General features: G+C 44.2%; 1 protein-coding gene across 1 annotated transcript; it reads left to right on the forward strand.

Moving 5' to 3' along the window:
* Positions 1-211: 211 nt before the first annotated feature.
* Positions 212-20,288, forward strand: LOC104505291 (E3 ubiquitin-protein ligase TTC3-like; the record flags this gene model as incomplete). Its single annotated transcript, XM_010146811.1, has 18 exons — positions 212-258; positions 1,939-1,995; positions 3,376-3,452; positions 4,653-4,799; positions 5,145-6,057; positions 8,504-8,569; positions 9,260-9,409; positions 10,479-10,618; positions 11,955-12,023; positions 12,726-12,822; positions 13,981-14,081; positions 14,730-14,823; positions 15,633-15,731; positions 17,752-18,167; positions 18,912-19,032; positions 19,169-19,396; positions 19,610-19,699; positions 20,178-20,288. Coding segments are annotated over 18 exons (3,023 nt in total), but the record flags the coding sequence as incomplete, so codon positions are not given.
* Positions 20,289-20,534: the final 246 nt, after the last annotated feature.

Below are 20,534 nucleotides of genomic sequence, written 5' to 3' on the forward strand. Positions count from 1 at the left end.
TCGACCACGCCACACAGCTCGGTGTTGGCAGCAAACCTGCTGAGGGTGCACTCGATGCCGTCATCCATGTTTAAGCATAAAGATTCTGCTTTGGTGGTATTTGATAAAGGGCTATAATAATTATTACTGTAATTTCATAGCTCACAAATACAAGTTACGTAAAATACTGCTATTTCCATTTAAGAATGTGACTTTGTTGTCCTTTCAATAGATGACCCTACCATTATATTAAAGAAGCAGGGAAATGAAAATATATCGGTAAGTGAACTCAGTGCCTCTTTGGTATAAGCTCAGCAACAAGTGTGAGTGTGCTGTTTTAAAAATGTGCAGAAGGCAATAGACGTGCATCTCTTCGTTTATGTTACATCATCATCCTTCAGACCTGATCAGAGGTTGACTTTTTTTTTTATTTTTCCCCTCCCCAAAAAAAAACCCCATTTTACTAAAGCGTTTGAAGACTGCGCACCATTTTTCCTAAACTTTTGTCAGTAAAATACTCGTTTAGGATGTTTCTCTTCAGTTAAAACACAAATGACAAGATACCTTCGAGATTATGAGCATTTCAACGACGCGGATAAGGGAGCTGTAGTGAAGCGGACGAGGGAGCACTGATGTGCTCTATCACCTCCTTCGGATAGGGAAAGCCAGGCAAATAAGGTGCATGGGAATGGCATTTCCATATTACTTGATAATAGCCGTGTGGTGTTAACTTTCAAAAAAGTCTCTAAAAGTATCTTTGGGGAATTCAAAAAATAAGAAGTGCGCAATTTGCAAACAGAGAGACTCTTGCGAACCGCCGTATCTGCGTATTTACCCTGTCAGCTGAACTTGAAGCGGGATCCTTTCCTGACTGTGCTTGACTTGCATCTGCCTTGTCTGGGACACTGACCATACATTTTACAGTCCGAGGCAGCAGGTGGGAAGGTGGCATAACCCAGCTTTACCTTCAGCTGTCATTAAATGGTTTGGCCAGGAATTTGCCGTTTGTTCTGCTCATAAGCAAAGTAAATTTGAGGTGCTGGACATAGTTTGCTCATTCCAGTTTATAGATGCTTTTCAGATTCATCCCATCACTGTACATCATTCTGAAGCACTTTTTGATTAGTATCTTCATGAAAGTCTCTTCTAACTGCCAGAAGTGTATTTTGGTTAATTATGTGTTTGAGGCACTCTCATTTAAAATTTTTCTAGCCTGCAGATAATTTATCTGTACAAACCCAAGATTTACTTTTGATACAGAATACATCTTGAGAGTGAATTAATTAATATATAACATAATAAGATGTGAAATGCTTTGCCTTTTCATTTAATGAATTGGAAATGCAAGAATGAGATGAAACCCATTAGAATAAACCAACTCCTGTTTCAGTGTTACTTATATCCTGAAGTAAACTGTTGGGAAGTTACTGTTAGTAGAGTTAGATTAATCTACAGTCACAGTAGAGTTATGCTAATATGTAATTACAGCCCTATTAAAAAGGAAGATGCATTTTTAGTTCTCTCATCACTGCATATCTTAGAAAATCGAAGTGACCGGAACATGTGGCAGTTGTTTGCTTCTTCGTGTTCCCCACATGAAACTGTGGTGTGTGGGATGTCACAGCTGCTTAAATGTGCAGTTTCAGCTGTAGGTAATGAATAAGCAGCTGGAATGCTAAAATGGTAGAATATTCTGTTTTTAAAAGAGGGAAATGATGAAGAGGAGCAAAATGGAGAGTGTCTTGCAAAGCCCAGCTTCTTTTTGTGTTTTCCAGCTGGGGATAGAGTGGATAGGGGGAAGATTTTATGCTTAACCTTGCAAATCATGCTGGTTAAACCAGAATGAGAATTTTAATATGAAATTTCTTAAAATTTGCATACTGGCTTTGGAAATGCAGCATAATTTTATTCTGCTGGAAGAAACCCCAGTGATTTCTTTTTTTTTTTTTTCTGTTTCAGACTAATGGTATCAAAGTTAAAAACAAAAACAGGAAGAAGAACTCAAAAGACTCAAAGGTCAGTAAATTTTTAGCTGCTTACTACAAATAGTTTTCTTTAGAGTTGCTGAAGTTCAGATGCATAGAGACTGTTTTCCTAAAGACCTTGTGGAGCCTCATTATTGAAGTAGTTTGTTCCTGAAGTAGAATAATGCTGTTAAGACTCAATTAATACAGTTTTGTTTTGATGAATTATGGATTTGTCAGTATAAAAGCTATTTCTAAACTTGGAAAAAAATTATTTATGAATAACTGTGGCTCTGACTGGATACCAAAACCTTCAGTCTGTCGACTGTCTTCATGCTGAATGACTGTTTTGATCTTAATTACCCACATGGAAAATGAGAAAACCACCTGTGAAGTGCAGTCGCTGTACTGTATGTCTAATTAATACTTTATGCTCGATTTCATTGTGCACTGACAAATTGCAGGCTTGGAGAAGGACACTTTACCAGTCGTTTTGAGAAAGAAAGGTCCTTACAGCTCATGGAATAGATCTGAAATGATGTCTTTAACTGGTTTTTCTCATAATTTTTGACTGAAGATGTAAGTGTTCCATTTATTGCTCAGAAAGATGTTAGTGGTGGTTTAGTATTTTATATATTTTGCTAGGAATAATATCCTACCTGAAGCTTAAACTGTGTTTTGTCCTGCTTTTCTAGGATTTTGCTTTATTGACAGCTTAGATAGGATCTTTGTTTCCTCCACGTCCCTGCCTTTTTATAATTTTACTAGAATTTGAAGAGCAAACTTAAGATTTTTCCTATTCTCATCAGTCAGGTTTTTCTTTTTCTGACTTGGATGTATTTATACAAGTCTGTGCATTTCTAAAATTATTAGATAATAAAAATTAAAATACAACTAAAACATTTGTACTGGTGAACATAATAAGGATAATGGGTGTCACATTCAAACCATGTGGAACTTAGGGGTAACTCAGGCTTACCTTGTAGTAAAACTACTAAAGCTTGAAGACCCTCAAATGCGAAGGAAGAGCTTCCTTGAAAGCCTGCTGATGTGCAGGTCAGCACAGAGAAGTTACAGAAATGGTTTAACAAAGTGAAGATGTAGTGTTGGGTTTTTGTCATCCGAACTCAGTGGAAAATCAGGCATATCTACGATTTTGATGAAATTGGTAAAAAAAAAAAAAAGAAGAGGGAAAAGCTGGGTTGAATATCCCAGTTTCTTTTTCTGAAAAAGAAATGAGTAATTTTAAATTAACTTTCTCAATGTGGCTCGGTACTGGTAATTGTACTTGAGTTTTGCAGTTCATGGATCGTACCTGAACATTGTTACAGGACGAGGTTCAGTGTGAATAAGTTACTTATAGTCTTTGCAGCGGGTCATATTGCATATACTTTTGTGAGATTAAAAAAAATAATAATCTGTTTTTAATTAGTCTATTTTAGTATTATCCAGTGGCGTTAGTACAGCACCACGAGAAGAAGATAAGATATTTATAGAAGAAAATACTCTGTAAGTACCATCACGCATCTTTGCTTTTATTGCCCAAGCTCCGAAGCGTTCTGCAGGTCCCAGAGAAGTCAGGGTTTTAGACACACCAAGTCTGGGTAACCATCTAAGCGTGTTTGATATGAGCTGGTAGGGAGCCATTACCTCTCTGCTTCACACCTCAGGACAGGTGTGCGGGGTATTCAAAATTTAAAGATCATAACAATGTGAAAAGTAACCACGTCGTTGCCAGGCTGTAGCCCAATACCTCTTCCAGGCCAAAAGCTGTTCTCTCAAGTGATATCTTGCTCCATGTTCCATTTTACTGTAGCAAGGAATTAGCTGATAAATCTGTACATACTCCATCAGTCACAACTGAACTTCGCCATCCACGCCGTATGTTCGAGGTGCATGCCAGGCGTGGGTACCACTAGGTTTGCTTTACTAACAACTCAGAGTTGGGCCACCACCTCAGTGCATGGCAAAAGGCCCAAGCTCTCCCACAGTTTATATACCATTCAGTCAATACCCATTGCATAAGGTCCGAAGTCTTTGTGTATTTCCACTCAGCCTTTCGGTCCCCAAAGTTCATCGTTTATCAAAGACCATTACAATCCCTGTCTCAGCTGCATTCTTCTTTTCTGGTTCCAATTCCTGTTGCCGTTTCAGGGTCTTCTTCAGGTCACCCTCTCTGTAATCACTTCTCTGCCGTTTCTGTCTTGCACAATTCTGGGACAGACTTCAAGATGTACTGTTAAGGGTTTAACTAGAGCAAACAGTTTCTACCCATTAGCTTCCTTTTGTCTAACAAAGCACCTGTGCTTAATTACTTAATTTCTTTGTTAAAACTGTCTCTATGTGATTAGCTTGACTGGGTTTTAACCAGCCTTGGGTGGGTCTGCACAGGGGAGCAAGACTGAACACTCTTCAGGCCTGTTGAGCAATAATATTGGTTGTATAGTTATGCTTCTAATAGAAAAGCATCAAATCTTAGCCTAAGATTGCACCGAGATTATAAATTTTCTTCTGCACTGTTAAGTAATTTTGGGATGCTGTTTCTTCCGCTTGGTAGAAAAACGTTTGCTATCGGTGTGTATTTCAGCACTGTGTAGTTACAAGACAGTGGGCTGTTGTCAGTGTATGTGAAAAGTACCGTGACTCCCAGAGACAAGAATTTATTGTTCATAAGCCCTGTTTCTTTCTTTTTTTTATTTAATGCTACAGAGATTTCACAAATCCTTATGAACCGTTTGTAATCCCAGAATATCTTCGGGGGCCACTAGAGGAATTTGAAGCGCTCTGTGACATTTCAATGTGTAACAGTTATCTTTTGGATAATAAGCCAGATCAAACCTGTGAGAGCCTGTATGAGTACGTATGCATTTCTGTGCATAGCAGTTTTAAAGCGTCCAGTAGTATTTGATGAGTTTTATAACATACTGTATGAAGTCCAAAATCTGAGTCCTGGTGGTCTGGTATATGCCGGGACGTACGTAAAGATACGCAATAATGCTTTGAAATAGTGGCATGCTTTTAGTAAGACGTGGATAAGCAGGAGTATTACAAAGATCTTAAGCTTGGCTAGAATATCGTCTTCCAAATGATTGTTCCTCAGTAGTCCTGCAGGTTCTTTTCTCTGAGTATTGTTGTGAAATACAAGTTTAGAATTACATGTGAAAACCTTGATTAATAACAGCAGCTTTTTTTTTTTTTTAGATATTTCTCTCAAATTTTGGAACAACATGGCCCTATGGAAATAAATAATAAATTACTAGTTGGGGAATATGAACATTTCCCTGAAGAGGCTCGAAAGATTATAGAAGATGAAGGTGGTCTGAAATCTTTTCTTCTGAAATCCCTTCGTTTCATTATGGTGGATAATCTTATTGGCTTAAAAAAGCATGCGGTCCTCATTGAAGAAGGTACAAACAGAAATGAGACCGGAAATAATGAAGAAGAAAGGGGTGTAGTCTGTGATACTCAAGAAAAATCTTCCCAGAACAAGCTACAGTTAAACCCAGCTGCTAAGGAATTCAAACCGCTGTCTTACCCTACGCAACCCCGTATGTCAACATCTACTGACTTTAGAGTAGCAAGTTATAAGACTCCACCCTATCTGCCCTGGTCTTTTCCCGCTTCACGTAAACCGCTGCGTTCGTTGCATGGTCAGAGTATTGACGCCATAGGAAACGAGTCACCTTTTTCAGGCATTTTACTGAAGTGCTTTGATTCGAAGAATCCTGGTATATTTTTGCCCCCGACGTCCTGGGGTTATCAATACGGAAGCATGCTGCCAGTGCCCTCTCAATTGCCTCTCGTTTCAAATGTTGCCAAGCAACCCAGTTATATTTATGCTGATGGCGTAGCTCATCCAGATAACGATGAATCAGCAGTTTCAAAGAAAAAGCGCGTCTTCAGCAGGCTTACGCCGGCTGAAACACAAAGTTATGAAGACCCTCTGTGCCAGCCAAGGAACTCAGGTAACGTGCCTGATGAAGCCGGTAGTGCCGTTGCAAATGGTACGAGGGAAGCCGGATGTGGTACGCAGGTTATTAAGAAGACGGAAAAAGAAAGAGGAGGTAGCCCTCTAGTGAAAAACAATCCCCATACAAGGATGATAGCTGTTCAGGTAAGGAGTTACAATGGAACAGTCGTTTGAGAGCCTTGAAGTGATGACAGTGGCGAGCACTGGAAAATTCAACTTTTTGGGTGATTTTGTTGAGACTTCCCAAAGGGTCAGAGGCCGTATAGACTTTCAAGAGAAAATATTCAAATGATACTTCCAGTCACCTGGATGTAAGGGATTTTAGAGGTGGTATTTAGCGTTCTCTAGGGGTTATCTCCCAAAAAAAGGCCACAAATTAGAAGATACTGAGGTGTTTATCAGACTGGGAAGTTCCTTAGAGGTTGCAGAGCAAGTTGCTGACGCTTTGTCCAACTGCTCCAGCTTCTCATCTCTAATTCATTAGAGCGATGGTCACTGGGTTTTGTTCTGCCTGAAACTTTGGCAGAGCTTTCGGCACAGGATCTGAGGGGGGAGCTGGTGTGCATCGGTTTAAACTTCACTTCAGCGGTTAAGGAAGGTCCTTCTGAGTCATCATTTTTCTTTTGGCCTTTAGTTCAGTGATTTGTTTTAACTTTCATGGCGCGGGAGGATCTGGAGAGTTTGTACCTTCCGACAGCTGCTGGCTGCTGCTTCCCTCGGGGTCTTACAGTGGCAGCCCAGCTGCAGGGTGCGGTCAGGGGGCACACTCCCTCACGTTTCCTTTTCCCTCCTGAAGTACAAAACCCTGACAGTTTGGTCCTACAGGCAGAGGAAGCGTTGCTGAACACCTGGAAAGGGGCAGGGCATGAGGAAGGGCTGGAGCACTCGCTCCCTAATGGTGTCCCACAATGAGATCGGCATACACCACGGGTTAAATAAAAGACACCTCAGTTAACAGGAGGAGACAGTGGCCATATGCGTGTTTTTGACAGAAAACACCTTGGATTAAGGTACCGGGTTTTCAGCGTTACGGATGTGGCAGTTTCACGCACCCATTTGTAAGAGATGATCCAGTGTGCGAGAGGGACTGCCAGGGAGGAGTTCCTTATCTTCCTTCGCTTCTTGTCGTTAAGGGAGGAATGAATAGCTGTCTATAGCTCTAAGGTACATAGCTGTCTCTTCATTATTGCTCTCAATTAGGAAACTATTAACGTGGGGCTTTTTCAAACTACTTTTGTGTACAAAGCTTCCCCTCACTTTAAGTCTTGGCTGGGCGGTTGCTGAAGGTTAGTTTCCCGTCAGTCTTGGCAGGTGAATTTTGCCACCTGGCTGACAGGGATTTCACAGCAGGATTTCTGTTTGGTTCTTGACTACGTGCAACAAAGAGATAACAGAAGCGGCAGTGCTTTCCAATTTAGTGAATTCTGGTAGCAGAGATCAAAGGAGCACTAGGCAACAGACATCTTTGTTTGCAAAACTGGGGTAGAGCAAGGCACTTAACATCATCTGACTGTGATTTTTAGCAGACTGTAAGAGTAGCAGCATCATAAACTGGATCTTTAAGTTCCACGATTAGATTTTAACCTGCAGTTATTTCATAGGATCCCAGGATGGTTTGGGTTGGAAAGGACCTTAGAGATCATCTAGTTCCACCCCCCCTGCCATGGGCAGGGACCCCTTCCACTAGACCAGGTTGCTCAAAGCCTCATCCAGCCTGGCCTTGAACCCTTCCAGGGATGGGGCATCCACAGCTTCTCTGGGCAACCTCTTCCAGTGCCTCACCACCCTCTCTGGGAAGAACTTCTTCCTGATATCCAATCTAAACCTCCCCACTTTCAATTTAAACCCATTACCCCTTGTCCTGTCACTACAGGCCCTTGTAAAAAGTCCCCCCCAGCTTCCTTGTAGCCCCTTCAGGTACTGGAAGGTGCTATAAGGTCTTCCTGGAGCCTTCTCTTCTCCAGGCTGAACAAGCCCAACTCTCTCAGCCTGTCCCCATAGCAGAGGTGCCCCAGCCCTTGGAACGTCTTCGTGGTGCTCTTCTGGATTCTCTCCAACCGGTCTATATCCTTCTGATGTTGTGCGTTCCACAGCTGGACACAGGACTCAGTAAGGCCTTGACAGGGTGGTGTTAGAGGAAACTAAGCAGGGACTCTGAAGGTCCTCGAGTCTTGTCCCTTCTGAGCAGAGGCACTTACGTAGCAGATCTTTAGTCTGGGAGGAGCCACGGGACAGCTCCGCAGCGAGCCGCCACGCACTGGCTTTGCAAGTCTTCGGTTTTCAGACATTTGGAACACGGCTGTGTTTAAAGACTGAGAACCATTTGCAATAGAAATGCGTCGTGGCCAATTAAACCACGGAAAGATCACTACCAAAAAAAAAGGTGTTTTCATTATAGGTTGAAGCCCATTTCAGAAACACTTGCAGAGTTTCTTTTTCCACTGTAGCCAGACCTACTTCATAATGTCTCTGGATTTGTAAAATTGTAGGTTAGGTGCAAAAGGTCTGAAACAGAGCTGACCTACTGCTGGCATGCATAAACTGGAAAGCTTTTTAACTGACCAATGATTTTTTTTTTTTTTAATTTCAGGTAAATCAGGAAGTAGCTGATAGGGAAACTAATACCTTGCCTTTTCATCCATTTGAAATGCAACAAGTAAGTTACCTGCAGATTTATTTGTATTTTTCATGAAGAATGTTAATGGAATGCCCAAAATTTTAGTAGTGAAAAGATAAAGGTTCTAGGAAAATTACATGTCTTAAAGGGTATTTTTGGTTTGTTTGGTGGTGTGTGTGGCTGGTGGCTGTGGGTTTTGTGGTTTTTTTTTTGGTTTTTTTTTTTTGGGTGGGGTGGTGGTGGTTCTCTCCCCCGTTAATGTTGGGCTGTATTCTGTGTTGTTTTTCTTGGAAACTTCACATAAGCCCAAAACCAGAAGTTTTTGGAGCTTCGTTCTGTAGCTGTTCAGATGTCAGAGTAAGTCTTAGAGAAATTTAGTACTTCTTCCCTAAAATTCTTGAGGTTTGCTGTAAATACGCCATGTGGGCATACAGACAGCTCAGACTGTGGTAGCCTTTGTCTGTACAAGGAGATAAAAGTGAGAAAACGTGGCCTGCGACCTCGTCATATGCCCCTTGAGGCTCAGACATGAATGTTCATTTCCTGAGCTGGATTGAAACTGTTATACAACTTTTACCTTAAACACCCCCGGCCCCAAACCACCCAACCACCCCACCCCAACCACGCTCAAGGTTTGGAATCTCAGCCGCCACCACGCCCTTCCATTTAGTCACGTTTGCTCCCTGGGGTGACCGAGGTGAGATTGGGTGTCGTAACGCTGACTTTCAGGGAGATATTCTACGCGTGGAAAAGGAGCATCAGGTGTTACAAGAACAACTTAAAGAAGCACAGGAAAAATACGAGCAGTTACAAAGCCGAAGCTCAGCGGAAACCAGTGCTTTGAAAGAGCTCCTGAAAAGAAACGTTGAAGAGACTGAGGTAACGTCTTTATCCGTGCAGCGGTGAGACAGACTGCAGTGGCTGGGAAGGTTGGGGGTGATTGACAACCGTGTTCTGGAAACCTGACAAGCGGTCCTCGTTGCTGCACGTGTAACGCACGCAGCAGACCTCGCCTTGTCCTGCGTCATCGTCCTTCAAGCCTTCGGGAACACGCAGGAATCTGTGGCCTCCATCTAGCGGTCAGGTACTGGGTTGTGGTTCAGCTCAAGAAAGAGAGCTCTGTGCTGCTGAGTCTTTCCTCCTTCCTGACGTGTTGGCTTGTTCATGGGCCGTGTTTCCTTGGAAGCGTCTGGCAGGAAGAGGAGTCCCCAGACGACACGATCAGCCTGTTGTCACTTGGACTGGATTATTGTATAGCGAAAGCTGTAGGTGCCAAAGGCTGCCTGTTTGTCTACATGGAAAAGAATTGTTCCATCCAAAAAATTAATAATTTGGGTGAGACCAAAGCCATCATTCCCCACACCCCCTCTTGACTCTTTAGTAAGAATGAGGCCTGCCATTCAGTCTCGTGGTGTGTTGGGGTAAGCTCCTGTACTGCAGCTCGAGAGTTGTAGCTTTACCACGGGCTGCAAGCAGCCTGGCCAATTTCCCTGCACGGGGTGGCGGAGCCTCACATCCGTGTTTCTGTATGAATATTGGGTAAAGCTCCGAGCTCAAAAAGCTTGGAGCTGAAAGCACGGCTGTATGCAGGCTGGACGAGCTTGTCCGCTGGCGTCTTAGGCACTTCCGCTGTTCCCAAGGGTGCACTGATGCTACTTTGGTTTTTCTAAGCAGTTCCGGCAGCCATAGGATTCGCTGCCGGCTTGCTCGGTTACGCGCTGTGAGCTCCCGGTTGTTAGTATGGAAACAACAGCATCAACGCTGGTTCTGGGCAGGGTTTTGGGCTGGATTTCAGTGTGTATTCGTACGTGGCACGGGAACTGGGTTTCTTTAAGCTGACTGCAAAACAGGGCTGCACGTATTCTGAAGCCAGCCACGTAAATGAGGAATAAATGCTGGAATAAAATAGTATTTTAGGAAATAATGCCTTCTGATTTTCTGCTGTTAGATATCAAAGAGTGAACTGGATTGGTTTCATCAGGACTTAGAAGTACAAGTGAAAAAATGGCAACAGGAGAAAAAAGAAAATCAAGAGAACTTGAAAGCGCTAAGGAACACTGCTAAAAAGCATAGAGATACCAACGACAGGTACTAGGCTGAGACACACACTTACTTTACTTTCCCTTTGCTTATTTTTTTCTAAAGCAGCAGTAAGCACAGTTATTTCTGACAGACTACGATGAGTTTCAGTATCTCTTGCTTCCGTGATGTATGCAGTGCGAAAGCTCAAACTTCCTGCCCTGATGATGTCATTCTGAGATGAGTTAAATGCAATTCTTGGCTTAGAGCTGCTATTAATAGGATGTACATAAAACATTATTTAACCTAATTAACAAATACCACCCCTTCGCTATCTTTCTGTATTTTCCAGAATCCTTTAGATACGTGCTGCTTTTCCACTTTTCCACTTTTCTCCTTCGTGACAGACACTGCTTCCTCGGGTTTAGCGTTAAATTCCCACTTCCATTTTCATTCCCCCTTCTTCTGTTGTACTGTCGACCCCACCGAACCCTGGTCTGCATCCGTTTTCCTTAAACGCTCTTAGTCTGCTCCGCCACCCAGCCTGTCTGAGGGCCGTCCCAGGGTGCCCGTTTCCTTCTCTTCTAGCCCTGTCACTCATTTCTCAGATCCAAGTAAAACTACAAGAGCCACATAATCGCATGTATCTGTTGCGAGATTTTTTTAGCCGTCATTCACCCTAAACCAGAAATCTGCAGGGTTTTCCATGGAACTAAACAATACTAATGTACGAATCCCAGCGTGACCCTGCGTGCAGCACACCCAGCTGCTCCCCTGGCAGCGAGCTCTCCTGGCTACGGAGGAGCCAGGACCGGCTTCAGTCAGCTTCTGCCATAGCCAGCAAACATCCCTGGGATTGTGTCGCTGACGTAATGAGAAGTAAATTGCGTGTCCCTTGCTAAAGTCTTATCGGGAGCTTCTCCCGAAACATTCTGAAGACCCTGGAAATCTTTAGGCACCCTGGTGACTGGCTGCGTAACCAGCTGGACGTTCTGCCCTGGTAATGGGCGGAAATCTGTACTGTCCACTTTTGCGTTCTGATTTTTTGCAAGTTACAGGGAAACATTGAAAATAGCTTCCAGATAACTGATGGAACTGACCTAGCAATATATTTTGCTAATCTGACTGGATAATTAGTGTTGTGTTTTTAATGTTTTTTCTCAGTTTACAGACCTGAGAAGACTTCTGTCCTTGAATGCTGTTGGATTGAGTAGCCTGGTCCAAATCTCTCTTGAAAAATCATGGGCCCACTTTTGTATTAGTTACTGCTAAATCAGGAATACATTTCAATGCACTTAGAGCATTTACACTGCATGTAAAACACACAGGTTGTCACTGTGGTTATAGAGGGACGAGTCATGGAACGTTTTTCAGAACAAGCTTAATGTATGTTTGCTGACCCTAGGTATTCGAAGAGCATCAATGAGAAGGACAAGCAGTATAATGTACACCTAAATACGTATCTCGAGACCAGGTAAAACTCCTGTGGCTTTCAGCAATACTTACTTTTTTCTCCTGACTTGTCACTCTGGGTGAAGGCTTAGAAAAGACAAGCGCTTTAACCTCTGCATCTTATCCCTAGTTAGTTTATTTTTACCTATCCTAAGTACATATTCTTTTCTTTTAGGTATTTAGCATCACGAAAGTCTGGCTTTTCAAATACTCTCATGCATTTCCCTTGGCTGCATGAGACAGTGTTGTAGAACACAGGTTGGCAGTTGGGTGTGGTTGCAGGGATACTGAGATGTTGTATGTGGCTTTAGATCGCCACACGCTCAGGCGTTTAAACGTGCACAAGGCTGCCAAAATGCGTGAAAGTTACTCGTTTGCATGTAACCAACTCAGGGTTTCATTTTTAAAGACGTTCTTCTTACGTGGTTAGGCTCAGAACAGTCGCACTTGCCCCGACTGCAGCTGCCAGACTCCCGTAGGCTTTCCTGTAGGTTGTGTGGTGAAAGGTGGCCGAGAAATCCCAGGGTCGTGTCCGTGGCGCCAGCAGCGTGGCTACACGAGCGTGACCCTACACCTGAAAGCGCGAGCTGTGCGGTGTAAATGGGGACGCTGTTCCCAAGAAGGGAGAAGTAATAGCTGTAGAAAACCTCTAAAATGCCTTAAATTTTAAAGGCTGTTCTGTTGTAAATCTTATTCATATGTTTAACTTGTTTTTATTTCACAGTAATAAGTTTGCTAACGAGAAAGTCAAATTGGAAGAGCTTATAACAAAGAGTCAAGATGACTGCCAGGAGTGTGTGAAAAGAGCTGTTAAAGCAGAGGTACAGACCAAAAAAAATCTTAAACCACTTTTGCTGGAGCTTGGATCGCTGGTGCTGACAGTGGGTGGGGAAGATAACTGGTGAAGTCCTACCTAACAAGTTACTTTTTAAACAGCATGTAAAACTTTTCATGAGCCTATATATCAGAAGTGTTAACCCAGTACTGACAGGTGCTGTTCATGACAAGTCCCACAGATCTTTGCACATCATCAAGGATTATTATTATTATTACTGTTATTATAATTTTCAAGGCCAGGCTGGATGAGGCTTTGAGCAACCTGGTCTAGTGGAAGGTGTCCCTGCCCATGGCAGGGAGGTTGGAAATGGATGGTCTTTAAGGTCCCTTCCAACCCAAACCATTCTGTAATTCTATTATTATGATTGTTATTGTAATTATTAACCAGCATTAAAAGCACACAGAATTTGGGGCACATACTACTGGTCCAAACAAAATTCAACAGTTTCATACTTATCCTTCTGATGAATAGATTCCATTAGTAAGAATTAGCCATAGGAACATAAAAAATGCCTTGTGAAGAGTACGTCATAGTGACTATATAGCTGCTTCTGTATCGGGTAGCCTCAGAATGCACCAACTGCTGTTCGTCTTTCACTGAAAGGAGGAGGGTGCTGATAAACATAAAGATGTTTTCTAAACCAGTATGTTTTCTGCTGGAAATGCTTAGAATGTCAGGAACAATTCCTCCTAAGGAAGGGCTTGAAGGCTGTCTCATCTGCAGTAGGATTTTATAAAACGATGAGATTGTTGGTCCACATTAGTCTTTATCCGTGCACTGTTTCAAAGGCTGCCTTAATCACTTTAAGTGTATATGTGTGTGTGTGTATATATTTTAATCCTATATATATATGTAAGTTGCAAATGGAACATGTATGGAAGCTTTCTCATGTCAGTTAAAGTGAACAGAGCCTTTTTATCCTCCCAAAGGCCTGCCAGGGCTGTTAATTCCACTTGAAATTCCTCACTGTAGGAACTCTGTGTGTGTGGTATCATCAAACTGTTGATTCAGATGCTTATTAAATCTGTTTCGAGGTTTTATTCCTTGTGCCACAGCACTGCTTTTACCACACTTGTTGGGGTTTTGTCTTCTGGGTGGTTTGGTTTTGGTTTATTGTTTACACAGTTACGTTTTGTTACAGATATCAGTACTCCAAAACTGGAAGGAAATGGAAGTATGCAAGCTAAATGGCATCGCTGCCAATGCAGAAACAAATCTCAAGACGCTGAAGGCGTGCAGCAGGTACGGAGTTCACACCAGAGATCTCGGTACTGCTGGTTGCCGAACGCAGATAATGCCAGGACGTTCAGTCGCGGTCCCGTAACTGGATGAGCTTGTTGTGCTCGCAGAGGGCTGCTAGCCCGGAAGGCGTGTAGAAACGGAACAGTTACATGCAGCTTTCCCAAAGCTGAATTTCTTCTTAGTCTTAAGGTACCAAGATGTGTGATACTTCAGCAGGAAAAACCTTCTTGTCTTACTCTTTCTTAGCTGGGCAAGATCAGGCTACTGGGAACATTCCAGTTATTCCTGCATGGTATTACTGGGAAAGGGCTGCAATGTAAAGAGAAAAGAGCGCAAACAAAACTGCTGGGCATGCGACAACACTGTTTTCTTCCTTACAAGGAACTATTTAGCCCTTGGTGTTACCAGCTTTAAAACTCTGTTCCCTTTCCCTGGCTTTATGTTGCTGCAAAATACCAATTTACATTGAGGAGTCCAATTCTAAGACCAAGTGGGATCGAAGTACCAGGAATTTAACTGATTTCAAGTTAAATTTGCTCAAAGTCTTTAACTGTGATTTAGTTGGTAGGGGAAGGAACTGCGGTACCAAAACTTAAACAAAAATAACTGGCAGTGTTAGTGTTTCACTGAAAATCTTGTGTACTTCAGCAGCTCAGCTTCAGCAGCACCGAAGCTGAAATCGGAGATTGATTCCTGGGAAACATTTGTTTCAAATGTAAAGAAACAGCTGCAAAAAGTAGAGGTAAGCCGTAATTTCTCTCCAATTACTGAACTGCATGTTTTTTAATTACAAAAGAAATAGCTAGAATTAAGTCCAGATTATTTAAGTATGGTTAAAATTAATAATTTCAGTTTTATAAAGGCAAAAATCTGTCTTTTATACGCTTGCTTCAAAATTGGTTCCCACAGCAACAAGTCTGGCCTTTTGTTTTTTTTCTATTTTTTGAACTTCAGAAATCCATGCAGCTTCTGTAAAAGCAACAGAAACTCCCTATGGAAAGCTAAGATGTAAAATGTCTCGTCTGAGATTTCATAATCACAGAACGGGTTGGGTTGGAAGGGACCTTACAGACCATCTAGTTCCACCCCCCCTGCCATGGGCAGGGACACCTTCCACTAGACCAGGTTGCTCAAAGCCACATCCAGTCTGGCCTTGAACACTTCCAGGGATGGGGCATCCACAGCTTCTCTGGGCAACCTGTTCCAGTGCCTCACCACCCTCTCTGGGAAGAACTTCTTCCCTGACATCTAATCTAAACCTCCCCACTTTCAATTTAAGCCCGTTACCCCTTGTCCTGTCACTGCAGTGGAGTAACCAAGGAGTCAGTATTGCACAGATGTGGGGTGGGAGTAAGGGTTTCCCGAACCTTTTCAAGCTTCAGTGCAAGTCCTTAAATACAGATGTTTTACTATAGCAGAGGGCAGCCTCGCGTCTCCGTTTGAAAGGCCCGGTATCACCGGTGTTTCGGAAAAAAGCAGTTGTGTTAATGCCATTTTAAATGAAGAGTGAGCTTTAGTTGATGTGGAGGATAATTTGGGTTCCTTCTACAGGCTGAGTATGAAGAAAAAATTCAGATGGTGGAAAATGGCGTACGGAACTGCCTCACTAAAAGGGAAACCCTGGATCCTCCTTCTCCTCCCAGTGTGTCGGTATGTGTCTGATGTAGCTGGTTATGAGTTCTTGAAGTCTGCATGGGCACACCTGTCCCCTGTGGGGTGTCTACGTAAGGAACGTGAATACGTAGCCTCGAACGCAACGCGATGTGGCTCTCCGTGTGCCCAGTCAGTGCTCCAAAGGAAGGGGTGACCGCACATCAGTGCGATGGAGTGCAGCGAGAAGCACATCCTCAAGTCCGCTGAGAGGCTTCAGCTGTTGGAGGTTAACTTCGGAATGCTTCGTGTTCTGTCTGAATTAGGACTGATGTCATCGCCTGTCACGACTTTCCTGTAGCGCCAAAATGCACAGGGACAAGGCTCCGTGGTGCCAACACATGTGACTGATTACGGGTACCAAAATCTACTTCCAGTCCTGTTACAAACTGGATGGAGCATAGCCTTTTATGGAGACGCATCTGTAGCGACTATGTCCCAGATAAATACCATTTAAAACAATTTTCTCCTGGGACAGCAGTTCGCAGAGGCTTTGCTCAAGTGCTGGCAGTTGCTCCCCAACCCTGCGATCGATCATTCCCGGTGCAGGGATGAAGGCAGCCCGAGTCAGTACCCCGGGAACTGTCGGCTGACGTGGTGGTGGGCAGACGCGTGAGGCGCTTACAGCCAGGCCCCCTGCAGCAGCGGGGCCGACCTGCCTGCCACCACGCGCTGGCGGTGAAACTGAGAGCAGGGCAGAGCGCTGATGCCGTCCTGGAGACAAACAGCACTCGGGAACTGCTGGGGCAGGGACTGTTTGGAGTATGGAAAAGAGGGTCTGATCATCTCTCAAAATAAGGGAATTGACCCAGTATGTAAAACGCAGTCATAGCACGCAGACAAATGAAATCCCTGGATCCCCCAAAGATGCCACACTACCTTTTTTTAATAATTATCCTCTGCAGAATGTCACGGGTTTTAATCTTGTTTGGTTTTGGTGTAATCGTGATTTGAGGCTCAGCTCTAATACTCTGTATTTATGATGGTTACTACAGTTTTTCCAGATTTAACACAACTAACAGTTACACTTAGGCTCTCCTGCACACCTGTTCTTCCCCACTTTTTTTCCAGTTGTTTCGTTTCTCCTTGCTGGCACAGAACTCTTTAAGAACACGCAGGTGACTGAGTTACTGTCCTGAGGTCACTGTCAGTTTACAGGCAGGGATAGAGCGGCTTTTGAGACTCTGGTTCTGCATTTGGTATCCTGTATTACTGCAGTAAAAACAGAGTAACCTGTTGGGAGAGAGAACCACAAGTCTTTCAGCTTTGAGAAGACTTCCGTAGGCAAATACCGAGTCCAAAATGAAAAAGACTTCATGAAAATCCTTTTTCTCCCCATTTAATAAATTCTGTTCATTGATTAAACACCTTTATAGAGAAGGTAAACCATCACTTCAGCACTGAAGAACACAGAACAAGAACCAGCAGGTTTGACTACAAAGAAATGTAGACTTCAAGTTCGGTCAGAAAGCAACCTTCCTAGAGCAGTCAAGTTCTGAAACAAGTAGCAGTTGGGGGGTCAAACAACTAAACTTATTCTAAGGAGTTCTTGCCATTTATGGAAGAGAAGTCATCAGTGCAAAAAGTCTTCCTGGATCATGTCAGCTCCCAGTTTTTCAGGATGAAAACGTATTTGTTTAAAAAAAAAAAAAATTACACGTGGTTAAAAGCAGTGAATTTTGTATTCTCAAATCGCTGGCAGTTCTGTTTCTACCACCCACCTCAAGTTGTACTTTACACCTTAGAGCTGCCGACAGCCCTGCACTCCTTAGCAGAGCCAGGTAAAAGGAACAGGTTGCTCCCCTGTCTAACCCTGTTTCAAACAGGCCGTCTGTCCATAGTAGTTACTGAAGAGCACCTTTGGGCGACAGCTTTACTGCAGTACAGCAAGTTACCGTCAACTGATACGGTCCTCCAGTTCCTTAGCGTGACCAAACGTGTCACGGTTCATGCTGCAAACGCTTGAGAGTCCTGCTCTGTTTACTCACTGTTTTTCCTGTGAAATCTGTTTATTTCCTAGACAAAGCAAGGCAAACCAACAGTCAGTGATCCAGCTGTCATCGCATGTTCCTCTGCATCCGCACATCCTGACTCGCTTCCTGCAATTTCAACTTGTGAAGATCGTGGTCCAACACATGCTTCGCTCAGTACGCAGGCCGAGGTTAAGCCAGCACATGCAAATTCTCAGTCTCACCCTGCAAGCGGTGGGGCAGCGAAAACACACTCTAGGCCTCTGGAAGGATCGTATTCCGATAAAGTTTCAGCCACTTGCCCATCAAGGGCTTCTGGAAGTAATAGTGTCCAGCCAAATCAGAACCCCCAAGGTGACTCTGCCGCACAGCTGAGGCCTCCGGGACTGCCGAACAACAAAAAGCTTCCAGAAGCATTTGAAAGCGACGTTGCGTGTCTGCAGACCATATTCCCCAACTACAGCAGGTGTGTGATTTAACGTGTTATGGGGGCAGCAGAAGTGCTGGACATCCTATGGTCAATCACAGACTCACAGAATGGTTTGGGTTGGAAGGGCCCTTAAAGACCATCTAGTTCCACCCCCCCTGCCATGGGCAGGGACCCCTTCCACTAGACCAGGTTGCTCAAAGCCTCATCCAGCCTGGCCTTGAACACTTCCAGGGATGGGGCATCCACAGCTTCTCTGGGCAACCTGTTCCAGTGCCTCACCACCCTCTCTGGGAAGAACTTCTTCCTGATATCTAAACCTCCCCACTTTCAATTTAAACCCGTTACCCCTTGTCCTGTCACTACAGGCCCTTGTAAAAAGAGCCCCCCAGCTTCCTTGTAGGCCCCTTCAGGTACTGTAAAGTGCCAAAAAGAATTGATTTCTTAGTAGACATCTTCTATTTCCCAATGGGAACAGTGTCAGTTCCCCTCCTTCCCCTTCCACTCACTGAGATGTTCCTTAGGGCAATAGACCTACAGTGCCAACTTACATGTTTGGGGTCTTTTTGTCAGAACCACCAGCAAACAGAAGGACTCCTGCTATTGCACTGTTTGGGGGTTTTTTACAGTTAAGGTAGCCGGTCCTGGTTTATCAAGGGGCATTGGCAGCAGGTACCACACTTCATTGGAGAAGGGTCATGTCGTAAAGGCTGTACCCCTGTGAGTCAGATGTGGAAGCTGCAGCTTAACCAGCCAGTAATGGTGTCCTTTCTGTCCCTCCAGCTTGGACTTGGCTAGCTTCATAAAAGACTTTCAAAGAAGAAACGGGAATACGTTGTCAGGCTTGAGCTCAGACGAAATTCTCAGCAGAGTGACAGAACTCATTCTGGACCAGCAGAATCAGGTGCTGTGCTGCGCGCCGCTGCTGCCTTCTCCGCTCTGTGTCTCTGACAGAAACGGTGCAGCGCAGTTGAACTACCCTTTGCTGTCAAGCTCTGAAATGCAAACTCACTCGACATTCTTTTCCCGTACCTGTCCAGGCACCACCTTCAACGGGGAGACTGCTGAAGTCTGTATCCTCTGCTTTGCCAGTGCAGACTGGAACTCGAAGTCGGGAAGTACCTGCAGAAGAAAACGTGCCCAGCCCGCCCAAGGCAAGACCTGCGCTGAAAAACACCTCGAGCAGAAGTGCCCCGCAGCCAAACCTCCAGCCGTGGGGAAATGTTGGAGCAACACCTAAATCTAAATGGAAAAAACTAGACTATGCGGTAAGTTCTCCGCTCTTTTGAGGAACGTGAAGTTGCCATGTGCTTATGACAAGACAGGAAATAGTCAGTCTTGCTGGGAAAAATAACTGGCTTGTTCATTTTCTGTACAAAAGTTGAAATATATTTGCTTAAAATCAGTAAGGTTATTGACTTATTAGGAGTTATTAGCTTACTTGTTGGTAGCTTTCAGGTAACTTAACGCTTTATGTGTAGGCCTCCAGTGATGATCCCTGCACAATATGTCACGACGAGCTGAGCAGAGACTGGTGTGAACTGGAGTGTGGGCATCGCTTTCACACACAGGTAAGGAAGGGGCGTTTCTTGGCACTTCTATGCAGACGCTTACCAACAGTTACACTCTTGTTCCACCTTCTGATCCCCTCTGACCCTTCAGCGCTTCAAGATCAGCACACGGTGATCTTTTACATACCTGTACACCAAGAGTTGCTGTAGGTACAGTCTTACTGCGTCAGAATCTTTCCAGTTTTTAGATTTTTTAACTGAAATTCACTGTCAGCCCAGCGTTTGCCACTGGACAGTTGCACGTGTGTTAAAACCACCTGGTACCTCTTCCCCGTGTCGGGTTGCTGCTGCTGAGTAGGTGCCAGGGTGGATCCATCAGCGCAGTGTCAGAACCAGGGAAGAGTTTTCTAGCTGAAGTTCAGCAGCAGAGAGCGTGCTGGGAAGGCGCTCACCCACCCCAGGCAATTAGTACAGTAGTTAAGCTGAACCCTTTATACCAACCTTGGTTTCCTCACCAGCCTTTTCCCCGTTCCTGCAGTGCATCCGAACGTGGCTTAAGCAACACTCAAGTACCTGCCCCATCTGCCGCGTTCATGCTCTGTTACCGGAAGACTTCCCTGAGCTTCCTGCACGGAACAAGTACATCTAAACCATATTTGAACACACTGGAAGATGCAAAGTGGCTGCAGAATAACCGCCACGATGAGGAACAGAAACGTGATGCCTGGGAAGAGACAGAACCCTGGTTTTACTGCAAATGGTAGGACTCGGACAGATGCATTAAGGCGCTGGCGCTGCCCCGGCACCCACCGCGCCCCCCTGCCGCCTGAATGCTTCAAGCTGGTGCAGTTCAGAGGCCAGCAGGGTGCAGAACTGATAGGGCTTTTCGCTGAGG

This window comes from Eurypyga helias, unplaced genomic scaffold (genome assembly GCF_000690775.1).
Source record: "Eurypyga helias isolate BGI_N326 unplaced genomic scaffold, ASM69077v1 scaffold19172, whole genome shotgun sequence".
In the NCBI taxonomy this organism is placed as follows: Eukaryota; Metazoa; Chordata; class Aves; order Eurypygiformes; family Eurypygidae; genus Eurypyga; species Eurypyga helias.